Source organism: Kogia breviceps, chromosome 14 (genome assembly GCF_026419965.1).
Source record: "Kogia breviceps isolate mKogBre1 chromosome 14, mKogBre1 haplotype 1, whole genome shotgun sequence".
NCBI classification, from domain to species: Eukaryota; Metazoa; Chordata; class Mammalia; order Artiodactyla; family Physeteridae; genus Kogia; species Kogia breviceps.
Window position 1 is genome coordinate 286860 of NC_081323.1, and position 20705 is coordinate 307564.

Genomic DNA, 20705 nt, shown 5'->3' on the forward strand with positions numbered 1-20705 from the left:
GGCCACGTGAGCATCGGAGGTGGGCCTGGCTGGGCCCGCGCTCGGCAGGCAGACGCCCGCGCCCTCGGTGCTGACGAGGAGGGCGTGCTCCCCAACCTCGGCTGCCGCCAGAGGGCTAAAAGCCACGGGCAGAAGGAGGCACCGAGGAGCCCCTCTGGGGTCGTTTCTTCCAAAAGAACGTGTGGGAGTAACTGCCAGCCGCCCTTCTCGTCACCACACGTGACAACCCGCATCTCTTCTCCCTGGCCCATGGCCTCTGGACCAACCCTGACCTCCGGCCAGATGTCTCTAGCTGTGGCCAACACACCCCCTTCCAAGAGAACTAGCTAGTTTCCAACTGGACACAGACGCAGGGATCCAGAGCCCGAGGAAGCCTTTCATCCTCGCATGGTGAAAACACACTCAAGTCTCCCAAGTAATGAATGCATATTCAGTCTAGAGAGAGGACAGCTACAAGTGCTTCAGCACAGAATTGCTGACTACAAATTAGCAAAAGTGAATTCACCTACCAATGGGAGCGAGCCTCTCACACGCTGGGGGCAGCACCCAGGAAAGTCACCTACCCAGGGGCACGCGCGGTCTGCCGCTGGGGGGGGGGGGGGCGGGGGGGCCGCAGGCCACCCCGGGGCGGGAGAGCGCGCGCACCCGCAGGGGTACTGGAGTCACCGGGCCAGCCAGACCCCGACTGTCCCCACGCGGGGCTTTTGCCCAGGACACGAGGTCCTGCCACCATCCTCCATACAGCCCTGGAGAGCCTCACCGCTCCCCTGGCATCTCCTCTGTGGGCACGGGCTCTCACGAGGCCTCCTGGGAAGGGAGCCCCATCCGGCACGGGGCAGACTGGGGCGGCCAAAGCACGTGAGGGGAGGGCTCGGAGAACACCCGCCGGCCACAAACCCACAGCTACTAGAAAGCCTTTAATCAAAGACAGGACAGAGAGCTCTCACGCCCCCCGCGCCGCCCCCAGCCAGCGAGCGGCCGCGGCGCTCAGAAGGTGTTCTTGATGCGGGCCGCCACCAGCACCAGGATCTCCCCGATCTTCCGCTGCCAGTTGGCGATGTCCTTGGACGTGGCGCACCACAGCTCCCCGTGCCGGGGCTCGGCGTTCTCGCAGCGCCGTCTCACCTCCTCCCGCTGCTCCTGGGTGGGGGCCGCAGGCGCGTGAGGCGCCCCCACCCCCCCCCGCGCCGCCCCCAGCCCCGCTCCCCCAACCGGGAGCGGGCCCGCCACGTTCCAGCAGGCCTCACACCAGCGCCTGCCCCCACCCCCCAACTAGGAGCCGACCAGCTCCCCCAAGCCTGGCTTCCACGTCCCCAACGGGACTGGGCTCCGGGAGGGCTCCTGCCTAGCAGCACAGGGCCCCCGAGGCACAAGGATGACCCCCAGGCCTTCAGCTCCAGCCCCATTTCTGCCACGGCCTGAGCCCCCATCACAACCAACTCATGAAAAGATGCCCCAAACATCTAAATCTCAGGCCGAGAGGCTCCAAGGCTGTAGCCAGAAAGCCGCGTGGAAGCTGAATCAGCCGTCAGCGCTGCGGGGCAGGTGGGGTGGGGGGCAGCGGGCGGCAGGCGCCTCACCTCCGTGCCATGCTGCAGCTCGAACTTGTAGAAGAAGGCCCAGGCATCTCCCAGGTCCGAGTCGATCTTCACGGTGCGGTGGAACCACTCCCGGGCCTTGGTGATCTTCCGCTCACTCCAGAACAGCCTGTGGGGAGGCAGCAGGGTGGGACCAAATGAGTGGCCAGGGGACGGTGCTGGGGGCCACTCTGGGGCCACAGCTCGCTCCCGGGTGGGCTGGACGGCGAGCCTGGCAAGTCTAGTGACCTGCCACAGGCAGCCACGGCGGCACAGAGCCTGGCTCAGGCGCTGCTGGTCTTGTCCTCTCACTGGAGAGCTTGGGCTTCCCACGGGGGTGCCGAGGAATCAGTCCTGACCACCCAGAAACCACTCCGGGTGACTAACCTGAAACCCTCGTTCAAGTGTCTAACCAAAGCATTTCTTAAAAAACCACTCACAGAGCAAGAACTTCAAACTCCCTTAAATTATTTTCCTCTGAGTAAAATACAGGGAGATGAAAGTAATAAACCCGACAAAAATTAAATCAAGGCTTTGATTAGGGAAAGTGAAGTGAACTTTCCGCCTGCTCCTCCATATTCACCTTCTGGAACGTTCTGCCCTACCAGGGAGCTCCAGCAGGAACCGAAGCCAACACTGAGAACCTGGGCTACACCAGCAGACACAGAAACCTGAAAACTAGGCCCAGGAGAGGATCCACAGCATCAGAAACCAAGTGAGGGGCCCAGGGAGCCTTGCCGACATGCCGGCGAGGGGCGGGGAGGGCAGGCCATCGGGGAGGCACGGCGGGCAGTCCGACAGCCGGGGCCTCTGGGGGCTTCCATCCTCCACCCGGCTCCGCAGAGTGGACATGCACCACGCACCCTCCAGGCAGCTGTCTGGGCTGGTCTCAGCTACAAAATGGAATAATTTCATGCTCTGATAGCTTGATTGTTTTTTAAGCCTTGTGGTATTCTTAATTGCTAGTGTTAGATAAACTGTGATTTAAAGAGCACAAACCCAGATAGCAGCACACAGAGCACCAGCCTGGGAACAGCAAGGAGGGACCTGTTTACCTTGCAAAGCCTTTTATGAGGTTTTATGGCAGCCCTATCAGAGTGGAATAGGAGGCGGAGGCGGAAGCACAGGGCAGGCAGGCGGGACAGAGGGAGGGAGCCTCTGAGGTGGGGGGGCGGCCCAGGCTGCGCCTCAGGGGCCTGCGGGAAGCCCCACGCGCAGTGCCCTTGGCCCTCACGGAGGTGGCACTGGCAGGAGCTGGGCAAGCAGATGGGCCAGGCTCCTGCCGGGGCAGCCACAGCACACAGGAGCTCCTGGGCCCCACACCCCCCGGCCCCGCTGAGAGCCCAAGGAGCCCCCCGCCCCAACCCCAGTCGCTCCGAGCCCGGCCACACCCAACCCCGGCCCGGCACTCAGGTTGCTCCTCTCAGGCCGCCGTCGTCCTCCTTCTAGAAGGGAGCAGAGACCCTGTGGGGCCAGGAGGTTCTGAAGGCCCGCCACACCTCCCCAGGGGGCCCCGGACCCAGCACCCTGCATGAGCTTGCATCGGGAGGCCGCTTGCTCAACTCCTCTTGCCCTTGAGGCTGGGAGGTGGCCTCCACACCCCCAGGCCCTGGATTGTTCCCGGGGTCACACAGGTCAAAGGGTCTGGTTTCTGGCCCTAACGCAATGGAAACAATTGTCCTGCTTACAGCCCTCTGAACCAAAGAAGGTTCGCTTGTAACCTAAATTCCGTGTGGACTGGCGTCAGCGAGCCTCTGCCTGTCCCGCAACCCAAGGCCCGCGTAGGAATAAACTGAAGAGTAGTAGAGACAGAGAGAGCAGAGGCACGAGAAAGAACCAGGACAGAGGGTCGGGGTCCAGGACGACCCAGGCCATCCGGGTAGCCCATGTCCAGGGGGCCTCGGCCCAGAGATGCGCTCGGTCGTGGAGCTGCGGAGGCCACGGACCAGGGGAGCCCGTCCTGCTCCAGGGACCAGTGAGAGGCTCAGCACCGCCACCGGGACACCTACTCACTTGGCCACAGCCAGGAGCACGTGGGGATCGTGCTCACACCTCTTCAGGGCATCCACGCTCTTGGTCTTTCGCTGGGGCCTCGCCTCCAGGAAGACGGCTTCAGACCACAGGACCCCTGAAATCCAGACACACAGACGTCTGCCTCAGCTTTCAGAGATGTGCCCGTCCACACCCAGGCTGCCCAAGGGCAGCCTTCGGAGACTGAGGGTGTCTGCAGCTGCACCTCCCGCACGGCTGCTCACGTCTGCTCGGGCAGAAGAGCAGAGGCCGCCTGTGCCGCCTGCCCCGCCGCCCACCTGGAGCCACAGGGTCCCACTGGCACGGGCGGGACAGCATCCTGCGGGCTGGAAGTCCCAACAACTTCCAAGGGTTCACTCCCAAGGCCTCAGTGACTTCACAGTTGAGAATTTATTTTAACAAAATAACCAAAAGTGCAACTAAAGATTCAGGCAGAAAGACAACCTGGGATTGACAGCAGCCTGCAAACTGGCCCCCAGTGAGTGGTGTATTTCTGACATACACGCAGGTAATTCCACGATGCCACTAAAAAATGTGCATTCTTAAGAATTCAATAATGAAAAACTCTCACAAAAATTTCAGCTTTAAGAAAAGGCACGGGGCTTCCCTGCCTGGTGGCGCAGTGGTTAAGAACCCACCTGCCAACGCAGGGGACACGGGTTCGAGCCCTGGTCCAGGAAGATCCCGCATGCCGCGGAGCAACTAAGCCCGTGCGCCACAACTACTGAGCCTGCGCTCTAGAGCCCGCGAGCCACAACTACCGAAGCCCGCGCGCCTAGAGCCCGAGCTCCGCAACAAGCGATGCCACTGCAATGAGAAGCCCGCGCACCGCAAGGAAGAGTAGCCCCCGCTCGCCGCAACTAGAGGAAGCCCGCGTGCGGCAATGAAGACCCAACGCAGCCAAAAAAAAAAAAAAAAAGGGCACAAAACCAAACACACAGCATGACTTTGATTTTGTGCAATAATACAAGTTCTAGAAATACAAACAAGCTAAAAGCAGTGATTTCCGAGTACTGGGGTTACAGGTGATTTTCATGTGCCCTTTTCTGTTCCAAATTCGTTTATACTGCACACGCACTAACTTATAGGCTTGAGATGAAACAGTAACAAATTAAATTATATTTTAAAAAAATGGCGGCACCCCAGAACACGAGGTCAGACTCCTCAGGTTGAGGCGTGAGTGCAACCATCTAAATGACCGAGCGGAACGGGTGTCTTTTTGTCTGTCTGAACCTAGTGCCCACTGTCTGCAGCCTGGGAGTGGGGTGCTCACCGGAGTTGGGGCACTCCTGCAGCGCCTTGGCCATGAGCGTGCTGGCGATGTTCTTCAGCCCCGCGCGGTACTCCAGCCGCACGGACTCCAGCCTGCGGAGAGAGGCCCGAGGCGGGGGTTGAGCGCCGCCCACTGGCAGCCCGATGACAAGCGGAAGGTCCTGGGGAGCCACAGGGGCTGGATTTCCCTGCTCTGCCCAGCGGCTCACCTACCAGAGGAGGGAGACGCTGGTGACCCCCACCCTCAAGCCGCCGCAGCAGCCGACACCTGGGACTCTGATGTCATCGAGGTGCGAATGAAGCCGGCCAGGATGAAGACAGACAGGCCTGCTGACGGCTGCCGGGGCACCTCAGTGAGCTGATACCCTGAAGGCGCACGCTGCATCTCCGTGTGCACAGCCTCCTACGGACATTCTTCACCCGGCAAACTCCTATTCATCCCTCAAGGCCTTTCCCAGGTATCACCTCTTCTGTAGAGTCCACTCTCTTGGCATCATCCACCCCCAATGCCCCATCAACAGCTCCTGGCTCTCCTGGGGAACCCTTAATCTGAACACAAGCTACACTGTGTCAAACTACCTTCAGGCCGGTCTGAACCCTCCCACGGCCGAGACAGGACTCCTCACGGCTGGCACCTTCCCACGGAGGCTGAGCTGGAAATGGTGCACCAAGTCCTTGGCCTGAGTGTGTGAGCGAGGTTGGCTCATGGGGGGGCGGCGCAGGGACTCACCACAGGCCGGGGTTCTTAGGGTTCTTCAGGCGAGACTTCTCCAGAATGGCCCGAGCTCGGGTCAGCTGCCCCACCTTCTCCTCCAGCCGGGAAAGCAGAAGCCACAGGGGTGTGGAGTGGGGACATTTCTTCAACTGCAGCCACAGACACAAGTTAGAGACAAGTGAGAGAGGGCTCAGCTGGCATGTGGGAGGGGCTGTTAGCAGCCGTGGTGGCTCCTCGAGCCGGGGGTGAGGGCCACCTTTGACCCCAGAGACCCAGCCGCTTCACGCCCAGGCGTGTGTCTACACGCACGGCTGTACTGTGCACACGTGCACGGGGTGTGTTCACGAGCACGCTGTGCCACGTGCGCGTACACACGGGTGTCGACTCAGCAGCGTGTGCCTTAGGTGGGCCGTAAACTGTACTCCGCTGCGTGCAGCGTGCACAGCTTGGTGGGGGGCAGAGGCCGGGACTGGGTTGGGGGTGGGTCTGCCCCAAGCCCACAGCTCCTCGGAGCTTGGGCCCAAGCAAGTGGCTGGCCAATTCCCGTCACAGGAGAGGGTGCCCAGGGTCCAGGCCGAGGCTCACCCCCTGGCTGTAGGCGTCCCGGGCCTTCTCCACAAGCCCCTCCTGCTCCTCGACCTGACCCTTCATCATCCAGAGCTTGGGGAAGTCCTCATAGTGCTTCAGGGCCTCTTCGCACAGCTCCTGGGCAGCCGCGATGTTCCCCAGCACCCATTCCAGCTTCACAGACTTCATGAACACCTGAGGGATTGGACGGCCTCAGCCCGGCTCTGGCGCTGGGCCTGGGCTGGGCTGGCCCCTTCCTAGCACTCGCCTCACCGAGAGCTCACCCCGAACGCTGTCTCGTATCTTTCGGGACAAGCTAGGGCTACACACGTGGATGCATTTTAAAGCCAAGAGTGAACAAACGAGCTCCGAGCACCGTGGCCTCAGGCGGGGCGCGGGGGCCGCCGCACGTGGCGGGCGGGACGGCTCTGCTCACCCGGGCGGTGGGTGCGCTGCTCCGCGCCTTGGCCAGCAGCCTGCGGGCCCGCTCGTACTCGTTGTTCTCGGACTCCAGCTTCACAGCCGCCAGCCAGATCTCCTCGCTGTTGGGGTTGGCCTGCGGGGCGAGCACGCGGCGTCAGCAGCGAGCAGGGCGAGGGTGCCGCGATCAAAGGCAGCCCGCCTGGGAGCCAGCCCGGGCCTCACCCCGCAGCAGGACGTCTAATCCAGGCATGTCCTGGGCTAACGGGGAACAGAGCAGAGTCCAGCCCCGGGACACCGACTTCCTCACAAACAAGCCAGCCTGTCTCGCTGCCACAGACGTGCAGCCTCCACGGCACTGGGGCCGTGGGGCCAACCGCCACCCTCTGCCTGCTGCCGCTGTCGCTCACGTCCCACCCGCGTGGATCCGCCCACCCAATCCTGCTCTTTCCCAAGCCTGGCAATGAGGAACTGGCCGTCCCGGTGAGTCAACGTGGATAGGACGGAAGGATGCCCGGGACGTCACGGACGGCACGGAGAGGGCTCCCAGCGTCAGGACTGGGTCACGTACAACCCAGAGTCCAGCAGACACGTGGGTGGTGCCCTCCAGCCTCCTGAAAGCACAGCCAGCTGCTGGCCACACTCAGCCTGACCACGTCCCCAACCTGAGAAGCAACCCCCGGTGGCAGCTAAGGAGAAGAGGGGCGGAGACAGGCAGCACTGCCCGGGCAGTGGTGGGCGAGCACCGGGACCACTGGGAGAGGGGGAGTGTCCTCCACCCTGGGCGCCCAGACGACAGCTGAGAGCACAAGGGAGGCCCAGGCCAGGCCCCTCCACGTATTTGCTCAGGGAGGGGCAGACCTTATTATGCCAGCCTGGGTGACAACAGAGTGACGCAGACTCTCTAGTTTATAAAAAAGCATGGTGCAAACCACTGACTAACACCCCTGTCGTCATAAAGTATTAGGATGTTACACGTGACAATAAAAATCGGGCCCTGAGAAAAATGCACAGGGACTGCCCTGGCGGCCCAGTGGTTAAGACTCTGCGCTTCCAATGCAGGGGGCACGGGTTCGATCCCTGGTCAGGGAACTAAGATCCCACATGCCGTGTGGCGCAGCCAAAAAAGAAAAAAAAAACTAAAAAAAAGAAAAGAAAACTGCGCAGCTCACGGCATCAGCCACGGCAAGCCTGGCTAGGCGCAGCTGTCTGAACTCAACTCCACCCGCTGACGGGCCTGGGCAGCGCTAGGTGGCCCTCGTGTGACGCCAACGCAGGCAGCTATGCCCGGGCATGGGGGACAGGGCTCCCTCCTGCGGGGACCGGGCACCCTCATGTTCACACAGGAAAGTGGCTGTCGCCGTGCCCTCGTGTGGGGACATGGTGCTCCAGCCGCTGCCCTGTCCCTCCTGCCTCCCTGAGTCTGTGTCGTGGAACACTTAGCCCGAGGTCAGACTGAGGGGCGGCAGATGAGAGGTAGGTGTCCATCGTCTGGGCCACTGTTCCTCCTCTCAGGCCCCCTCAGGGCCCCGCTGCCCACAGAGCAGCCCGAGTCCCACGCGGCCCGGCCGTGCTCGGCCCCGCTGGGGTCAGCTCCTGTCGACGAGGGGGGAGGGCTTGAGGAGGGCACGGGACCCTGGAGCCCTCAGGCCAAGGCCCACCCCTCACCCACCTGGAAGGCCAGAGCCAGGATGCTCCTCGCCGCGGGCACGTCCCCGGCCAGCCACTTGGACTTGGCGCCCATGAGCCACAGCACCTCTGCTTTGGGGCAGTGGGCCACGGCCCGCTGCAGCAGGGCCTCCAAGGACTCCCTGCAAGACAGGGGCTGGTCACCACCAGAGAACGCAGGCCGCTCTCGGCCAAGCCACAGGCACTGAAAAGACAGTTAGCGCTTCAAAGTTCGAAGGTGTCAATGATTTACCAGACTTTTACAATGGGGAGAGTGTGGGGAAATCTTTCCTCTCCATAAAGGCTCGAAAGTCAACTACTGAAGAGGGTGCTACAAAGCGATGCATTGTTCGAACAGCAGAGTCTGATGGAACCTCTCCAGAGAGCCTTTTACAGCCGTGTGTCCTGGAGGCGTGATAACTTCGTGGTCTGGGGCCAGGGGCCTTTTCATCTCTAACCACAGATCCGCCGATAAAGATTACTACCCAAGAGTCTATACTCTCCGGCATCCAGAGAAACTGTCTTACTGAAGAAAGTTATTTTAGGTCACCATCAAGCAAGAAGCCTGGGTTTCAGGTGTGAAGCCCCCAACCCCTGCGCAGCCCACCACCCCTGTAATACCCCCGGCACAGACGACGTCCCCGGGCCTCGGCAGCAAGACCGAGTTGAGAGCACAGAATCGTCTGCGTGACGTGAAGCTCGACACCAGAACCAAGACCCCCAGGTCTGAAGCACTCGGCCCCCTCACGCCGCCAAGGACACCAGAGCCAGGGGCGGGGAACTGCCCCTGAACCCAGGGACCAAGACCCTCGGGGGCAGCCCCACTCTGGACACAGGACTCTGCCCGGGTGAAGTTGCACAGGGTGGGCCGGCAGGGCCATTGCAAAAGGTCCCCGAAGGAGTTAACTGTAAAACACACGGCAGCCGGTGGGAACGGGAACTTCAGCAGCAGAGACTCCCTGAAAAGCCCAAGACTGATCGATGAGACAAAAGAAAAGCAACAGGGGCTCCGTGCTCCCAGCTGCAGCCCAGGCGGGACCGGCAAGGCCCGAGCAGAGAGGACGCGGCAGAGGACCCGGGCAGAGGCTGCCCACTGCAGACGTTGCAACATCTAATTTAATCAGCAGTTACGGCCAATAAGGCAGACCCGAAAGGTTTTTTCAATTAAAGAGGACAATTAAAGAAAACTGTCAAGGACCTCCTCGGAGCACAAAAACCAGCCCAAACCCAAATGCAGCACAGCTGAAATGAAAAACAGACGTGCCGGGGCCCAGATGCCGCACCGCCCACGCTGCCGAAGCCAGAGCCCCACAGACGTGGGACTTCGGGCTCCAGCCCTGCCCCAGGGACCCCTCAAACCACCAGCGCCCCTGGCTCAGCTGCAGGCAATTGGGCAGATGGGCCCCTCAGTGCCTTGGCACTGCACAACAGCAGCAATGCTAGTGCAGAAGGTGCCAGAAGGACAGCTTGGCTGAAAAGCCCAAGAGCCTCCGCCCCTCGCCGCAGAGGCTGGACCTCGAACAAGGCCCTAGCCCACCCACGGGGACAAGAGGCCTAAAGCCGGCACAGGGCGGCAGGCCCGCCACGTACCTGGTGCCGTGGTTCTTCTCAAAGTACGCGGCCCGCAGCCACACGCTCTTCTTGCTGGGGAAGACCTGCAGGGCGTAGGCGTAGATGGCTCTGGCACATTCCAGGGCGCTGTGGGCCACACACTAGGGCAGAAAGAGGGCCATGAACAGGGCGGCCCGGCACCGAGCCAGGACGGGTACCCACTCTGTGACTCCTGACCGGAGCCCTGTAGGCCAGTTACAAAGACCCTGGGGCTTCTGTGGCCCCACGGGACCAAGTGACAGTCGCTCAGGGCCTGGGGGATGGGCAGGCCAGCCCATCTCTGGGGGTGAGCCCTGGAAAGCCCCACGCTCATGGGCACCAAGGGCTTCCGCTCTTCCCGCAGGTCACAAAGCGCCGAGGACAGCTGCCTGCTCCAGCCCAAGTGAAGAGACGACAGAGAAACGGAAGAAAGCCTGAAAGGGCTCCAGAGTTACTGCTCCCACAGTCTGCCACCTGTCTGCAGGGTGACGCCCACCGAGGCCCACGTGTTGTCGAGGGCGCCTAAGAAAGTAAGGAGAACACAGAGCTCGAGTCCACACTCAGAATCAGAAGGGCTCAGCAACCAGAGGGAGCTGGGCTCTTCCCGTGGGCGGAGACTGGGGGAGCCTGCGAGGCCATTCTGCACACTTCTCTGTCTTAAATGTCATGTAACAAAAAGCCCTGAGAGCACGGGAGACCCTTTAGTGCTCATGAGGCACCCGGGTCACACGTGTGACACCGCGTGAGTTCCACGCGGACAGCGGCCACGGCCTGTGTCCAGGGACCGGAGGCGCAGGAGAGCGCCCACGTGAACAAGGGAGAAAGAGAAGCTCTGCGCTGCAGGAGTCCAGCTGATCAATTCTCATCAAACGCAGAAGCCACGATATTTAGAAAACCAGCACCTGACAGATACCACAGCAGTAACGGACAGAAGCTAAAAGCGTCATTAATGGACCCGCAAACTAGTAGGTCAAAGTTTGGTGAGCAACGGCACGTTTACATGGTCTCAGTGTCTCCCCACAAAATACCTACTAGTTACAAGGGGCCACAGCAGCCTTCCAGGGGAGGGACCTGGCAGGTACCGCCTGAGCTGCTCGGAGGATGTGCCCCCACCGACCCAGCAGGACAGAGTCCTGCGAAGATCAGAGCCCGGCCGTGAGGACACAGCGTGGAGACCAAACCCAGGGGCCTGCACTCTCAAAGAAGTCACACTCGTGAAAAACGAGAGGCCAAAGCCTCCCCCGAACTCTTGGGGCCACAGAGACCTGTGGATATGACCCTGGGAGGCTCCTCAAGCAGAACACAGTCGGGTTTTTCCTTTTGGCGAAAGGCACTTAGTGAGCCCATCGGTGAAATGTGAACAAGGCCTCAGATTACATCACAGTCCTGCATCAACACTGATCTCCTGAGCTTGATAGCTATGCTGTGGTTGCCTAAGAGAAGGTCCCCATTTAAAGAAACACACACTGAAATGTTTAGAGGTAAAGGGCCACCACATGTGTGATGTACTCTCAAACAGTTCAGGGAAAATAAGTGGCATGTGTGTGCAAGTGTGTGCACGTGTGGAGAACACAAAAGCCAATGTGGCGAAATGGGTAAATCTGGGGGAACCTAGGTGTAGGGCGTAAAAGATTTCTCCTTACAGTTTTGCAACTTTTCTGTAAGTCTAAAGTTATTTTTAAATCAAAGGTTAATTGGGCTTCCCTGGTGGCGCAGTGGTTAAGAATCCACCTGCCGATGCAGGGGACACGGGTTCGAGCCCTGGAGCGGGAAGATCCCACGGACCGTGGAGCAACTAAGCCCGCGAGCCACAACTACTGAGCCCGCGAGCCACAACTACTGAGCCCGCATGCCACAACTACTGAGCCCGCGCTCCACAATGAGAAGCCACCGCGATGAGACGCCTGCACACCCCCACGAGTGGCCCCCGCTCGCCGCAACTAGAGAAAAGCCCGCGCGCAGCAAAGAAGACCCAGCGCAGCCAAAAAAAATGAAAATCCGCAGATCGGAAAGATTTGCAGAGCAGAGCGGGCTCCCCACAACACAGGCTCCCGGCCCCCGCGGCCACACTCACGCTGTCAGCGTCTTCCATCCACGTGTGCTTCCGGTCTTCCTCCTCAATGCCGATCCCGATCACGGCGCGCATGACCGCCTGGCAGGTGGCCACGCTCCCAGCCTTGTCACACTCCTCGGCATCCTGAAAGAGGGACCCAGAACTGGACTCAGCACCCAGAGCCGCAGGAGCCTGGCAGGCGGACGCATGCCTGGACGGAGCGGGCGGCAGGCGGTGAGCTCCAAGGGTTCTGACGCCCTCGTGGCCCTGCCACTGCCCGCTGGCTGTGATCATCCTTCCCTGCCGCCCAGTGCATCCCTAACCTACCCACTTAACAAACAGTACATAAGCACCTACTGTGTACAAAGTACTAGAGTAGGCAACTCAGTGGCCACAGGGGTTGCTATGCTAAGAAAGTTCCAAAGCACGTGGGGGTAAAAGACGAGGTCACTCACACTCGTACTGTCGGCCTGGGAGCCAGATTCGAAATGGACAAAAGGAAGAGCCACTCTACCCCGGAGAGGCAGACCTGACTGGGGGAAGGATCCCAGCACAAGGAAGGTGAGACAGAAACCTGCGGAGGGACCAGCCGCCAGGGCATTCCGGCAGGCAGCGGGGCGCGGGCTGACCAGCAGAAAAGCACTGGACTTCAGGAGAGCAAGTCTCGGGACAAGCAGAGAGAAGACAGTCATGGTTCCAGAGACGAGACGCCGAGTGCCACCGAAGCCTCCCGCACGGCCAGGGGGAAGGACAGCAACGCAGAGACGAACGCGCGTTTACACACATCAGACCAACGACATCGAAGTGTGCGGGCCAAGGTGCGGACAGAGGTGCGTGCGTGCGTGCGGCCGAGGACGGACACAGGCACGACCTCTACCGCGGGTAGCTTCAAGCTCCCTATCAAAACAAGACTCACAGAGGCTGACCCAGCAATGCCTTTTCAGGAACATACTCCCAGTCGTTCAGAACGACGGGTGCGCCAGTACTGTTCGCAACGGCTAAAGGAGTGGGAAGCACCCTGCCGATGCCATCGCCCAGAGACTCCAGGCTGGCTGCACACGCCGAGCCAGGCTTCCGGGCTGTGAGAGGAGCACAGCACAGCAGCCCCCGCCTGAGCCCCGCGGGCATGGTAATTAGCATCAGAAAGGCACCCCAGGCCGAGGAGAGCTGAGGGCAAAGGCTCAAGAGAGGGCACAGGCTGACCCACAGCCAAGCGGCAGAGCTCAGCGCCCCGGAAGGGCTCGGAGGCCAGAGCGCGCAGCACCAGACACGAGAGAGCAGAGCCACACAGGGAGACGGGCCCGGGTACCCGCTCTGCAGAGGGTCCCCCGTGGTCTCCACCGAGCACAACCCAGCACAGACGGGCTGGAAAAAACCGTCCAAAAGGGTCAGTGGGAATGGTCCTCGGGGCACACTTGGGTCCAGGGACAGCACCCGTCCGCACTGGCCAGAGCGGAGACCCCAGGAGGTACACGGCACTGAGCACGACACCCAGAGGTTGCCGCCACAGCAGAGTGAGTCCCAAAGCGCCCCACAGTGACTACGGTCGGTCCCACCCAGCAAGTGTCGAGGCAAGACCCCCGGGGTCAAAACGTTTCCAACAGCAGAGCCGCGCTCCGACACCGAAGCCCGGAACGCTCACAGCGGCACAAAAGCACCTGGCACCCAACAGGGGAAAACGCACAGCGTCCGCAGCAAAGCAAAGATTATCAGGCAATGCAAAGAAACCGGGAGAGACAGTTCATGGTAAAGAAGAAAATATTCAATGTCTACCAAAATCACTGACCCAGATGTTAGAATGAGCAGACAAGGACGCTAAAACAACTATTATAATCATGATCCATGTGTTCAAAATGTTATATGGCAACATGAAAGATGTGAAAGAAGGTTTTAAAAAGATCCAAATTCCTAGAAGTGAAAACTGCCAAGATCTAAGATGAAAAATGTCCTCGATGACATAAACAGCAGATTAGACATTGCAGAAGATTAGCGAAACTTGAGGTCAAAGCAATAGAAGTTATCCAAGACGAAACGGAGAGAAAAAAGAGTATTTCTGTAACCGACCAGAGCATCAGAGGGCGTATGAGCTAACACCACACCCACAGGAAAGACCAGACGTCCTCCAGGTCCATGACCAGAGGTGGGGGCCCTCACCACTACTCTTCTAGCTAGGCAAGCAGATGGGAAATAAAAGGTACCATGCTGGGAAAGAGGAAGTAAAACTGTATTTACAGACAGTATAATCCTATACATAAAAAATCCTGGCTTCCCTGGTGGCGCAGTGGTTGAGAGTCCGCCTGCCGATGCAGGGGACACGGGTTCGTGCCCCGGTCCGGGAGGATCCCATGTGCCGCGGAGCGGCTGGGCCCGTGAGCCGTGGCCGCTGAGCCTGCGCGTCCGAAGCCTGTGCTCCGCAACAGGAGAGGCCACAACAGTGAGAGGCCCGCGTACCGCAAAACAAAACAAAACAAAACAAAACAAAACCAAAAAAACCTAAAGAATCTGCTGAAACTATTACAATCTGATAAATGATTTCAGCAAGGTCACAGAACATAAGATCAATATTTAAAAATCAATTTTATTACTACACACTAACAACGAACAACCTGAAAATGAAAGTAAAAAATTCTATTTATGACAGCATCAAAAATAATAAAGTACTTTAGATTACATAAAATAAGTGTAATATTAGTTCACTAAAACATAACTGAAAAAAATTTTTAAAAACTAAATAAATGGAAAGACACCCCATGTTCACTGACTGGAAGAGTTACTACTGTTAGGATGGCAACAGTCTGCCCAGATGATCTGTAGTATAGATTCAGTGCAACCTCTATCAAAATCCCAGCTGGCTATTTTGTAGGATCTGACAAGTTGACCCTAAAATTCATAGGAAAACACAAAGAACCGAGCATAGCCGAAACAATCTGTAAAGAACAAAGTAGGAGGACTCACAAAGCCGCCTCATTCCAAAGCCCCAGTAAGCAGAACAGTGTGGTGCTGGCATAAACCCAGATATACAGCCTAACGGAGCAGGACTTAGATTCCCAACGTAAACTTTTACATTTATGACCAGCTGGTTCTCCACAACAGCGCCAGGACTACTCAACAGGGGAAGGTCTAGTGGCGCCAGGACAACGGGACACGCTCTTGTAAAAGCCTGAAGTTCAACTCTTTTAAGGCAAATGGATCACAGACCTAAATGTAAGCACTAAAAAAATAAAAATCTTAAAAAACACAGGAGTAATCTTCATAACCTCAGGTTAGGGAAGGTTTCTTTGATATGATACCTAAAGCACGAGTAACAAAAGAAATAAATAAATTGGACTATATCAAAAACATTTGTGCTATAAGCAATACAATCAACTGACAAATGACCTGTATCCAAAATATATACAAAAAATTCTTACAACTCAATAATAAAAATAGATAATAAACAATAAAGAGATGAATAACCCACCATATTAAAACCCACTGAATTACCCACTTTAAATGGGTAAATTTTATGGATGGTTAATTATAGCTTAACAAACTGTTAAAAAATGAAACAGAGGGCCTTCCCTGGTGGCGCCGTGGTTGAGAATCTGCCTGCCAATGCAGGGGACACAGGTTCAAGCCCTGGTCCGGGAAGATCCCACGTGCCGCGGAGCAACTAAGCCCGTGAGCCACAACTACTGAGCCTGCACGTCCGGAGCCTGTGCCCCGCAACGGGAGAGGCCGCGACAGTGGGAGGCCCACGCACCGCGATGAAGAGCGGCCCCTGCTCGCCGCAACTAGAGAGCCCTCGCACAGAAACGAAGACCCAACACAGCCATAAATAAATAAGCAAATAAATTAAAAAAAAAAAAAGAAACAGAAAGAATAATTTTAAAAATGAATAGATCACCATGAGCTGGAAGACAGCTTCAAGTAGCCTGATGAGCAGGTAACTGTGCCTGAAAGAGGAGGAGCTGAAGAAACGGGGGACACAAATTTTCCAAATCCAATAAAATCTATAAATCCACAGATCCAAGATACTGAACGAACTCTACACACAAGAAACGTGAAAAACCACACCAAGTCAGATTACAATCAAACTGCTCAAAACCCATGATACAGAAAAATATCTTAAAAGCAGACAGTAATCTTTTAATTTAGAAATTTAAAAAATTTTTTAATTTAATTTTTAACAAAAAAGTACGTACAAAGGAGCAAAGATGACAGCAGGTGTCTCGCTGGAAACAACCCAGAAAGAAAAAACTGTCAACCTAGAATTCTACACCCAGAGGAAATATCTTTCAAAGCAGGGATGAAATAAAGACTGTTCCCAGACATTTAAAAACTGGAAGAACTGGGGCTTCCCTGGTGGCGCAGCGGTTGAGAGTCCGCCTGCCGATGCGGGGGACGCGGGTTCGTGCCCCGGTCCTGGAGGATCCCACATGCCGCAGAGCGGCTGGGCCCGTGAGCCGTGGCCGCTGAGCCTGCGCGTCCGGAGCCTGTGCTCCGCCATGGGAGAGGCCACAGCGATTAGGGGCCCGCGTACCGCAAAAAAAAAAAAAAACACCCCAAAAAAACCAAAAACTGGAAGAACTGACCATCAGGCCTGCACTGAAAGAAATGTTCAAAAAAGTCCGTCAGGCAGAAGGAAGATGACACCAGCTGGAAACCGGGATCCACACAAAGGAATGAGAATGTCAAAAATGGTTAAACAACACTAAATAAATAAAGGAGCTGAATCTAAATGATTAGATTTCAGAGATACATATGAGGCCTTGCACCTGAGATTTTAAAACACTGCCCAAACACAGGAAGGGAAGAGAACAGAGGTACTGATTCATCGCCACCTCCTCGGGAGGAGGGAGACGCTGGAGTAGCTCCGGTGCAGCAGTTGGAGCCACTGGGAGGAGGGCAAGCGGCACTGCGGCAGCAGGGGCACGAGAAGGGAGGTGGCAGAGGTCTGAGGCCGCCTTCCGAGGCTGAGGGCAGTGGGTGAAGCAAAGGGGCAGGAGGAGGCAGGAGAGGGCAGCTGTGGCCTGGCGGCGGGTTAGAGTGCTTTCAAAGACCTCACTGGCCGCGATCTACAGAAGTTAAAGACGGGGACCTGAGTGACAGAAGCTCTAAGGCTCACTCTCTTTTAAATCGTATCCTCTCGATACCATAAACAAGACCAAAAGACAACCCTCAGAATAGGAGAAAATATTTGCAAATGAAGCAACTGACAAAGGATTAATATCCAAAATTTATAAGCAACTCATGCAGTTCAATAACAAAAAAACAAACAACCCGATCCAAAAATGGGCAGAAGAACTAAACAGACATTTCTCCAAAGAAGATATACAGATTGCCAACAAACACATGAAAGAATGCTCAACATCACTAATCATTAGAGAAATGCAAATCAAAACTACAATGAGCTATCATCTCACACCGGTCAGATTGGCCATCATCAAAAACTCTAGAAGCAATAAATGCTGGAGAGGGTGTGGAGAAAAGGGAACCCTCTTGCACTGCTGGTGGGAATGTAAATTGATACAGCCACTATGGAGAACAGTATGGAGGTTCCTTAAAAAACTACAAATAGAGCTACCATACGACCCCGCAATCCCACTACTGGGCATACACCCTGAGAAAACCATCATTCAAAAAGAGTCATGTACCAAAATGTCCATTGCAGCTCTATTTACAATAGCCAGGACATGGAAGCAACCTAAGTGTCCATCGACAGATGAATGGATAAAGAAGATGTGGCACATATATACAATGGAATATTACTCAGCCATCAAAAGAAATGAAACTGAGTTATCTGTAGTGAGGTGGATAGACCTGGAGTCTGTCATACAGAGTGAAGTAAGTCAGAAGGAGAAAAACAAATACCATATACTAACACATATATATGGAATCTAAGAAAAAAAAAATGTCACGAAGAGATTAGTGGTAGGAAGGGAATAAAACACAGACCTACTAGAGCATGGACTTGAGGATGTGGGGAGGGGGAAGGGTAAGCTGTGACGATGTGAGAGAGTGGCAGGGACCTATACACACTACCACATGTAAATTAGATAGCTAGTGGGAAGCTGCCGCATAGCACAGGGAGATCATAGCACAGGGAGATCAGCTCGGTGCTTTGTGACCACCTAGAGGGGTGGGATAGGGAGGGTGGCAGGGAGGGTGACGCGAGAGGGAAGGGATATGGGAACATGTGTATACGTATAACTGATTCACTTCGTTGTAAAGCAGAAACTGACACACCATTGTACAACAGTTATACTTCAATAAAGATGTTAAAAAAAAAATCGTATCCTCTCTACCGGAAAAGCGGGGCTGGTCGCAAGCATCGGGACACTGACGTTTCCCCCAAGGTGCACTCAGGCTTGCACCTCCATAAAAAGCCACGAGGTGATCACTTAAGGAGAAGCCACCCCTGTGCCTGCTGTGCCTACCAGCGTGAGGACGGGCCTCTCAGGTGCCACCCCAATGTCCCCACCCTCCAAGGGACTCTGACGAGCAGGAGGGCATCCGTGTTTAAGGCGGACACCGCGGCACCGGCCAACCTCACCTGGATCCACTGCTCGCGGTTGATCTCCACGCCGTTGGCCCGCAGGGAGGTGATGGCCCGGTCGATGATCTTCTCCACCATCTGCGTGTTCCCATTGGCCTCCTCCAGCTTGGCGGCCGTGATCCAGATGTGCCGGTCCGTCGGGATGTTCTCCCGGGCCTTATTCAAGACCTTGCGGGCATTTTCGTAGGTCTCTAGCCTGGCCAGGGCGAGCCAGAGCTGCACGGAGAGACCCGCCAGGTCAGGTGGACCCTCCCCAGGCCACAGCCCTCGCACAAAATCCTCTGTACAGGTTCTCAAGGACCATTCGGACAGGGCCCAGGAAGGTGTGCGCCAGCATTTCCTGCCTCATCTGAACGCTGTCTGGTTGCGCTTCTGACTTACTGAACGATGCACATAACACGAATAGTTGAGGGGTTCTCAGCCCCGCGCTCCAACACGGGTTAAAGGCACACGGTGTTAAGGGCAGAAGGCGAGCAGGGCGCGACTGTCGCCTCCGCAAACTGAAAGGACATGGGTGTCCAGCGGTCTGGAGTTCTCACACCAGACAGGTTCTCAAAACCCCAGGTTTTGATTCTGCAACAGTTTATCACCAAATATGTGTATGGGCTCTATTTTTATGTAAATAAATTAAGATTAATTTTGTTTGGAGAATTTCACAACACCCCTTAGGATAATTAAAGACAGACCGGACATCATAAAATCATGACTAAAAGTCACTTCACAAAACGCTGTGAACCAGAAAATTTAAAACTAAAGAAATCCAAGTAGCTCTGAGGCATAGCCAACCTCCCACTGGGCCGGCAGAAAGACACACCAGTCTTTTCTGTCACCCTTCAGGCCCCATTGACAAACTTCGGGCTCAGCTAGGAGGACTGGGCCCTGAAGAAGAGTGCTGAGCGCGGAGCTCCGCACGGGGTCGGGGCTGAGCTGAGACTCTGCTCTGCATCTCCTGCAGGAGCATACGGTCACCGTGCTGCCCGGCAGCTGGACCCCAGGGCAGCAGCCCAGGAGTCCCTCGGTGAGCTCGAGGCCCAGCGGACACCTCCCTGCGGACACCGGCCTCGGGCTCAGGCCTCCGCAGGGCAGGGGACTCACCTCCACGCTAGTAGGGCAGCATTCCACAGCTCTGCTGAGCATGATTCTAGCATCTTCGGGCTCTTCCAGCTCCACGGCTGCCTTCCACAAGCGAACTGAGTTTGGAACGTGCTCAAGGGCTGGGAAAGGTCAGGCAAGAAACCAGATCACAGAAAAACGGAAGTGAAAGCAAGATACCGTGTCACAGAGGATGCTGCTGCCAGCAAGTCCAGATGGTCTCTGCCCTGGGTGACAGGCCGGGACTTCACATGGGTCCCTCGGGTCTGGACAGACACCAACGAGACCAGTGCAGACGTCCCGGATCAGCAAGCAAGGGTGGCAGACAAGGCTGTGCATCACCTCGCGTCCATCCACACTTGCAAATCAACATTAGAAAACAAGGCAGCGCGGACCAGGCACCCGCTGCCCAGGAAGGGCCAGCCGAGTAGGCTGCGTGTGAGTGAGTGTGCGGAAGTCACGGGGACAGAGAGTGCCGATGACTCTGGGATCCGCATCCGCCCAAGACAGCAGAGCAAGGGCTCCTCCCCGGACCCCAACGAGCACGAGAGCAGAGGCACTGGGTGCTGCACCACACTGGCAGCCTCGGGGCCTCAGTTCACACGAGTGACAGCAGGAAAGGGGGACCCAACTCCCAGGAGAAGCTGTGACATCCTGCAGTCCGGAAACTCCCAAACCTCTGTTCAAGCAGCAGAGCCCTTCCTTCCGACGTAACGTACTGCAAAGGCCAAAACACTGGGCAGCTGAACACAGAGCCGTGCAGCAGGGGGGTTAGGGGGGCTGAGGCAAGGCCCCCAGTCAGCCGCTGGCAGGGGCGACGGTGACTGAGAGCTGATGGAGGCAGGAGACCACAACAGCCCCAAGGAGATCGTTGTTCTAGAAAACACACGGGCCACGCTTGCGGGAACGGCCCTAGGATTCAGTGGTGCACAATCTGCGGACCCACCAAGTCTCTCACGTTCCCCCCTTCAGCAGAAGCAGCCCCTCCCACTTCTGGGAGACGGGCTTCCCTCCTTTATAGGCCCCGGAAAACGGGGCACCCCTCTCCCCTTTATAGGCCCTTGAAAAAGGGGTGCCCCTTCTCTCCTGTGGCCAAACCAGATGGCAGTGGCTCCAGGTCACCACACACCATGCCAGTCCATCCCTGGCTGGTGAGCAGGAAGCAGCATGTGCCCGAGATGC

The 20705-nt window shown here is 56.9% G+C and overlaps 1 protein-coding gene across 1 annotated transcript in view; it reads right to left on the reverse strand.

Annotated features, from left to right (window-relative positions):
* Positions 1-904: 904 nt before the first annotated feature.
* The window catches only part of PRPF6 (pre-mRNA processing factor 6), a 36426-nt gene continuing 16625 nt past the window's right edge, over positions 905-20705 (reverse strand). Inside the window, exons 10-21 of the mRNA XM_059036510.2 lie at positions 19527-19645; positions 18429-18647; positions 11915-12037; positions 9841-9962; positions 8255-8393; positions 6599-6718; positions 6181-6357; positions 5611-5744; positions 4882-4973; positions 3591-3705; positions 1581-1707; positions 905-1140 (exon numbers count right to left, since the gene is read on the reverse strand). Coding sequence (XP_058892493.1) covers positions 988-1140; positions 1581-1707; positions 3591-3705; positions 4882-4973; positions 5611-5744; positions 6181-6357; positions 6599-6718; positions 8255-8393; positions 9841-9962; positions 11915-12037; positions 18429-18647; positions 19527-19645 — 1640 coding nt within the window. The 3' untranslated portion in view covers positions 905-987. The remainder of the gene's footprint in view (positions 1141-1580; positions 1708-3590; positions 3706-4881; positions 4974-5610; positions 5745-6180; positions 6358-6598; positions 6719-8254; positions 8394-9840; positions 9963-11914; positions 12038-18428; positions 18648-19526; positions 19646-20705) is intronic.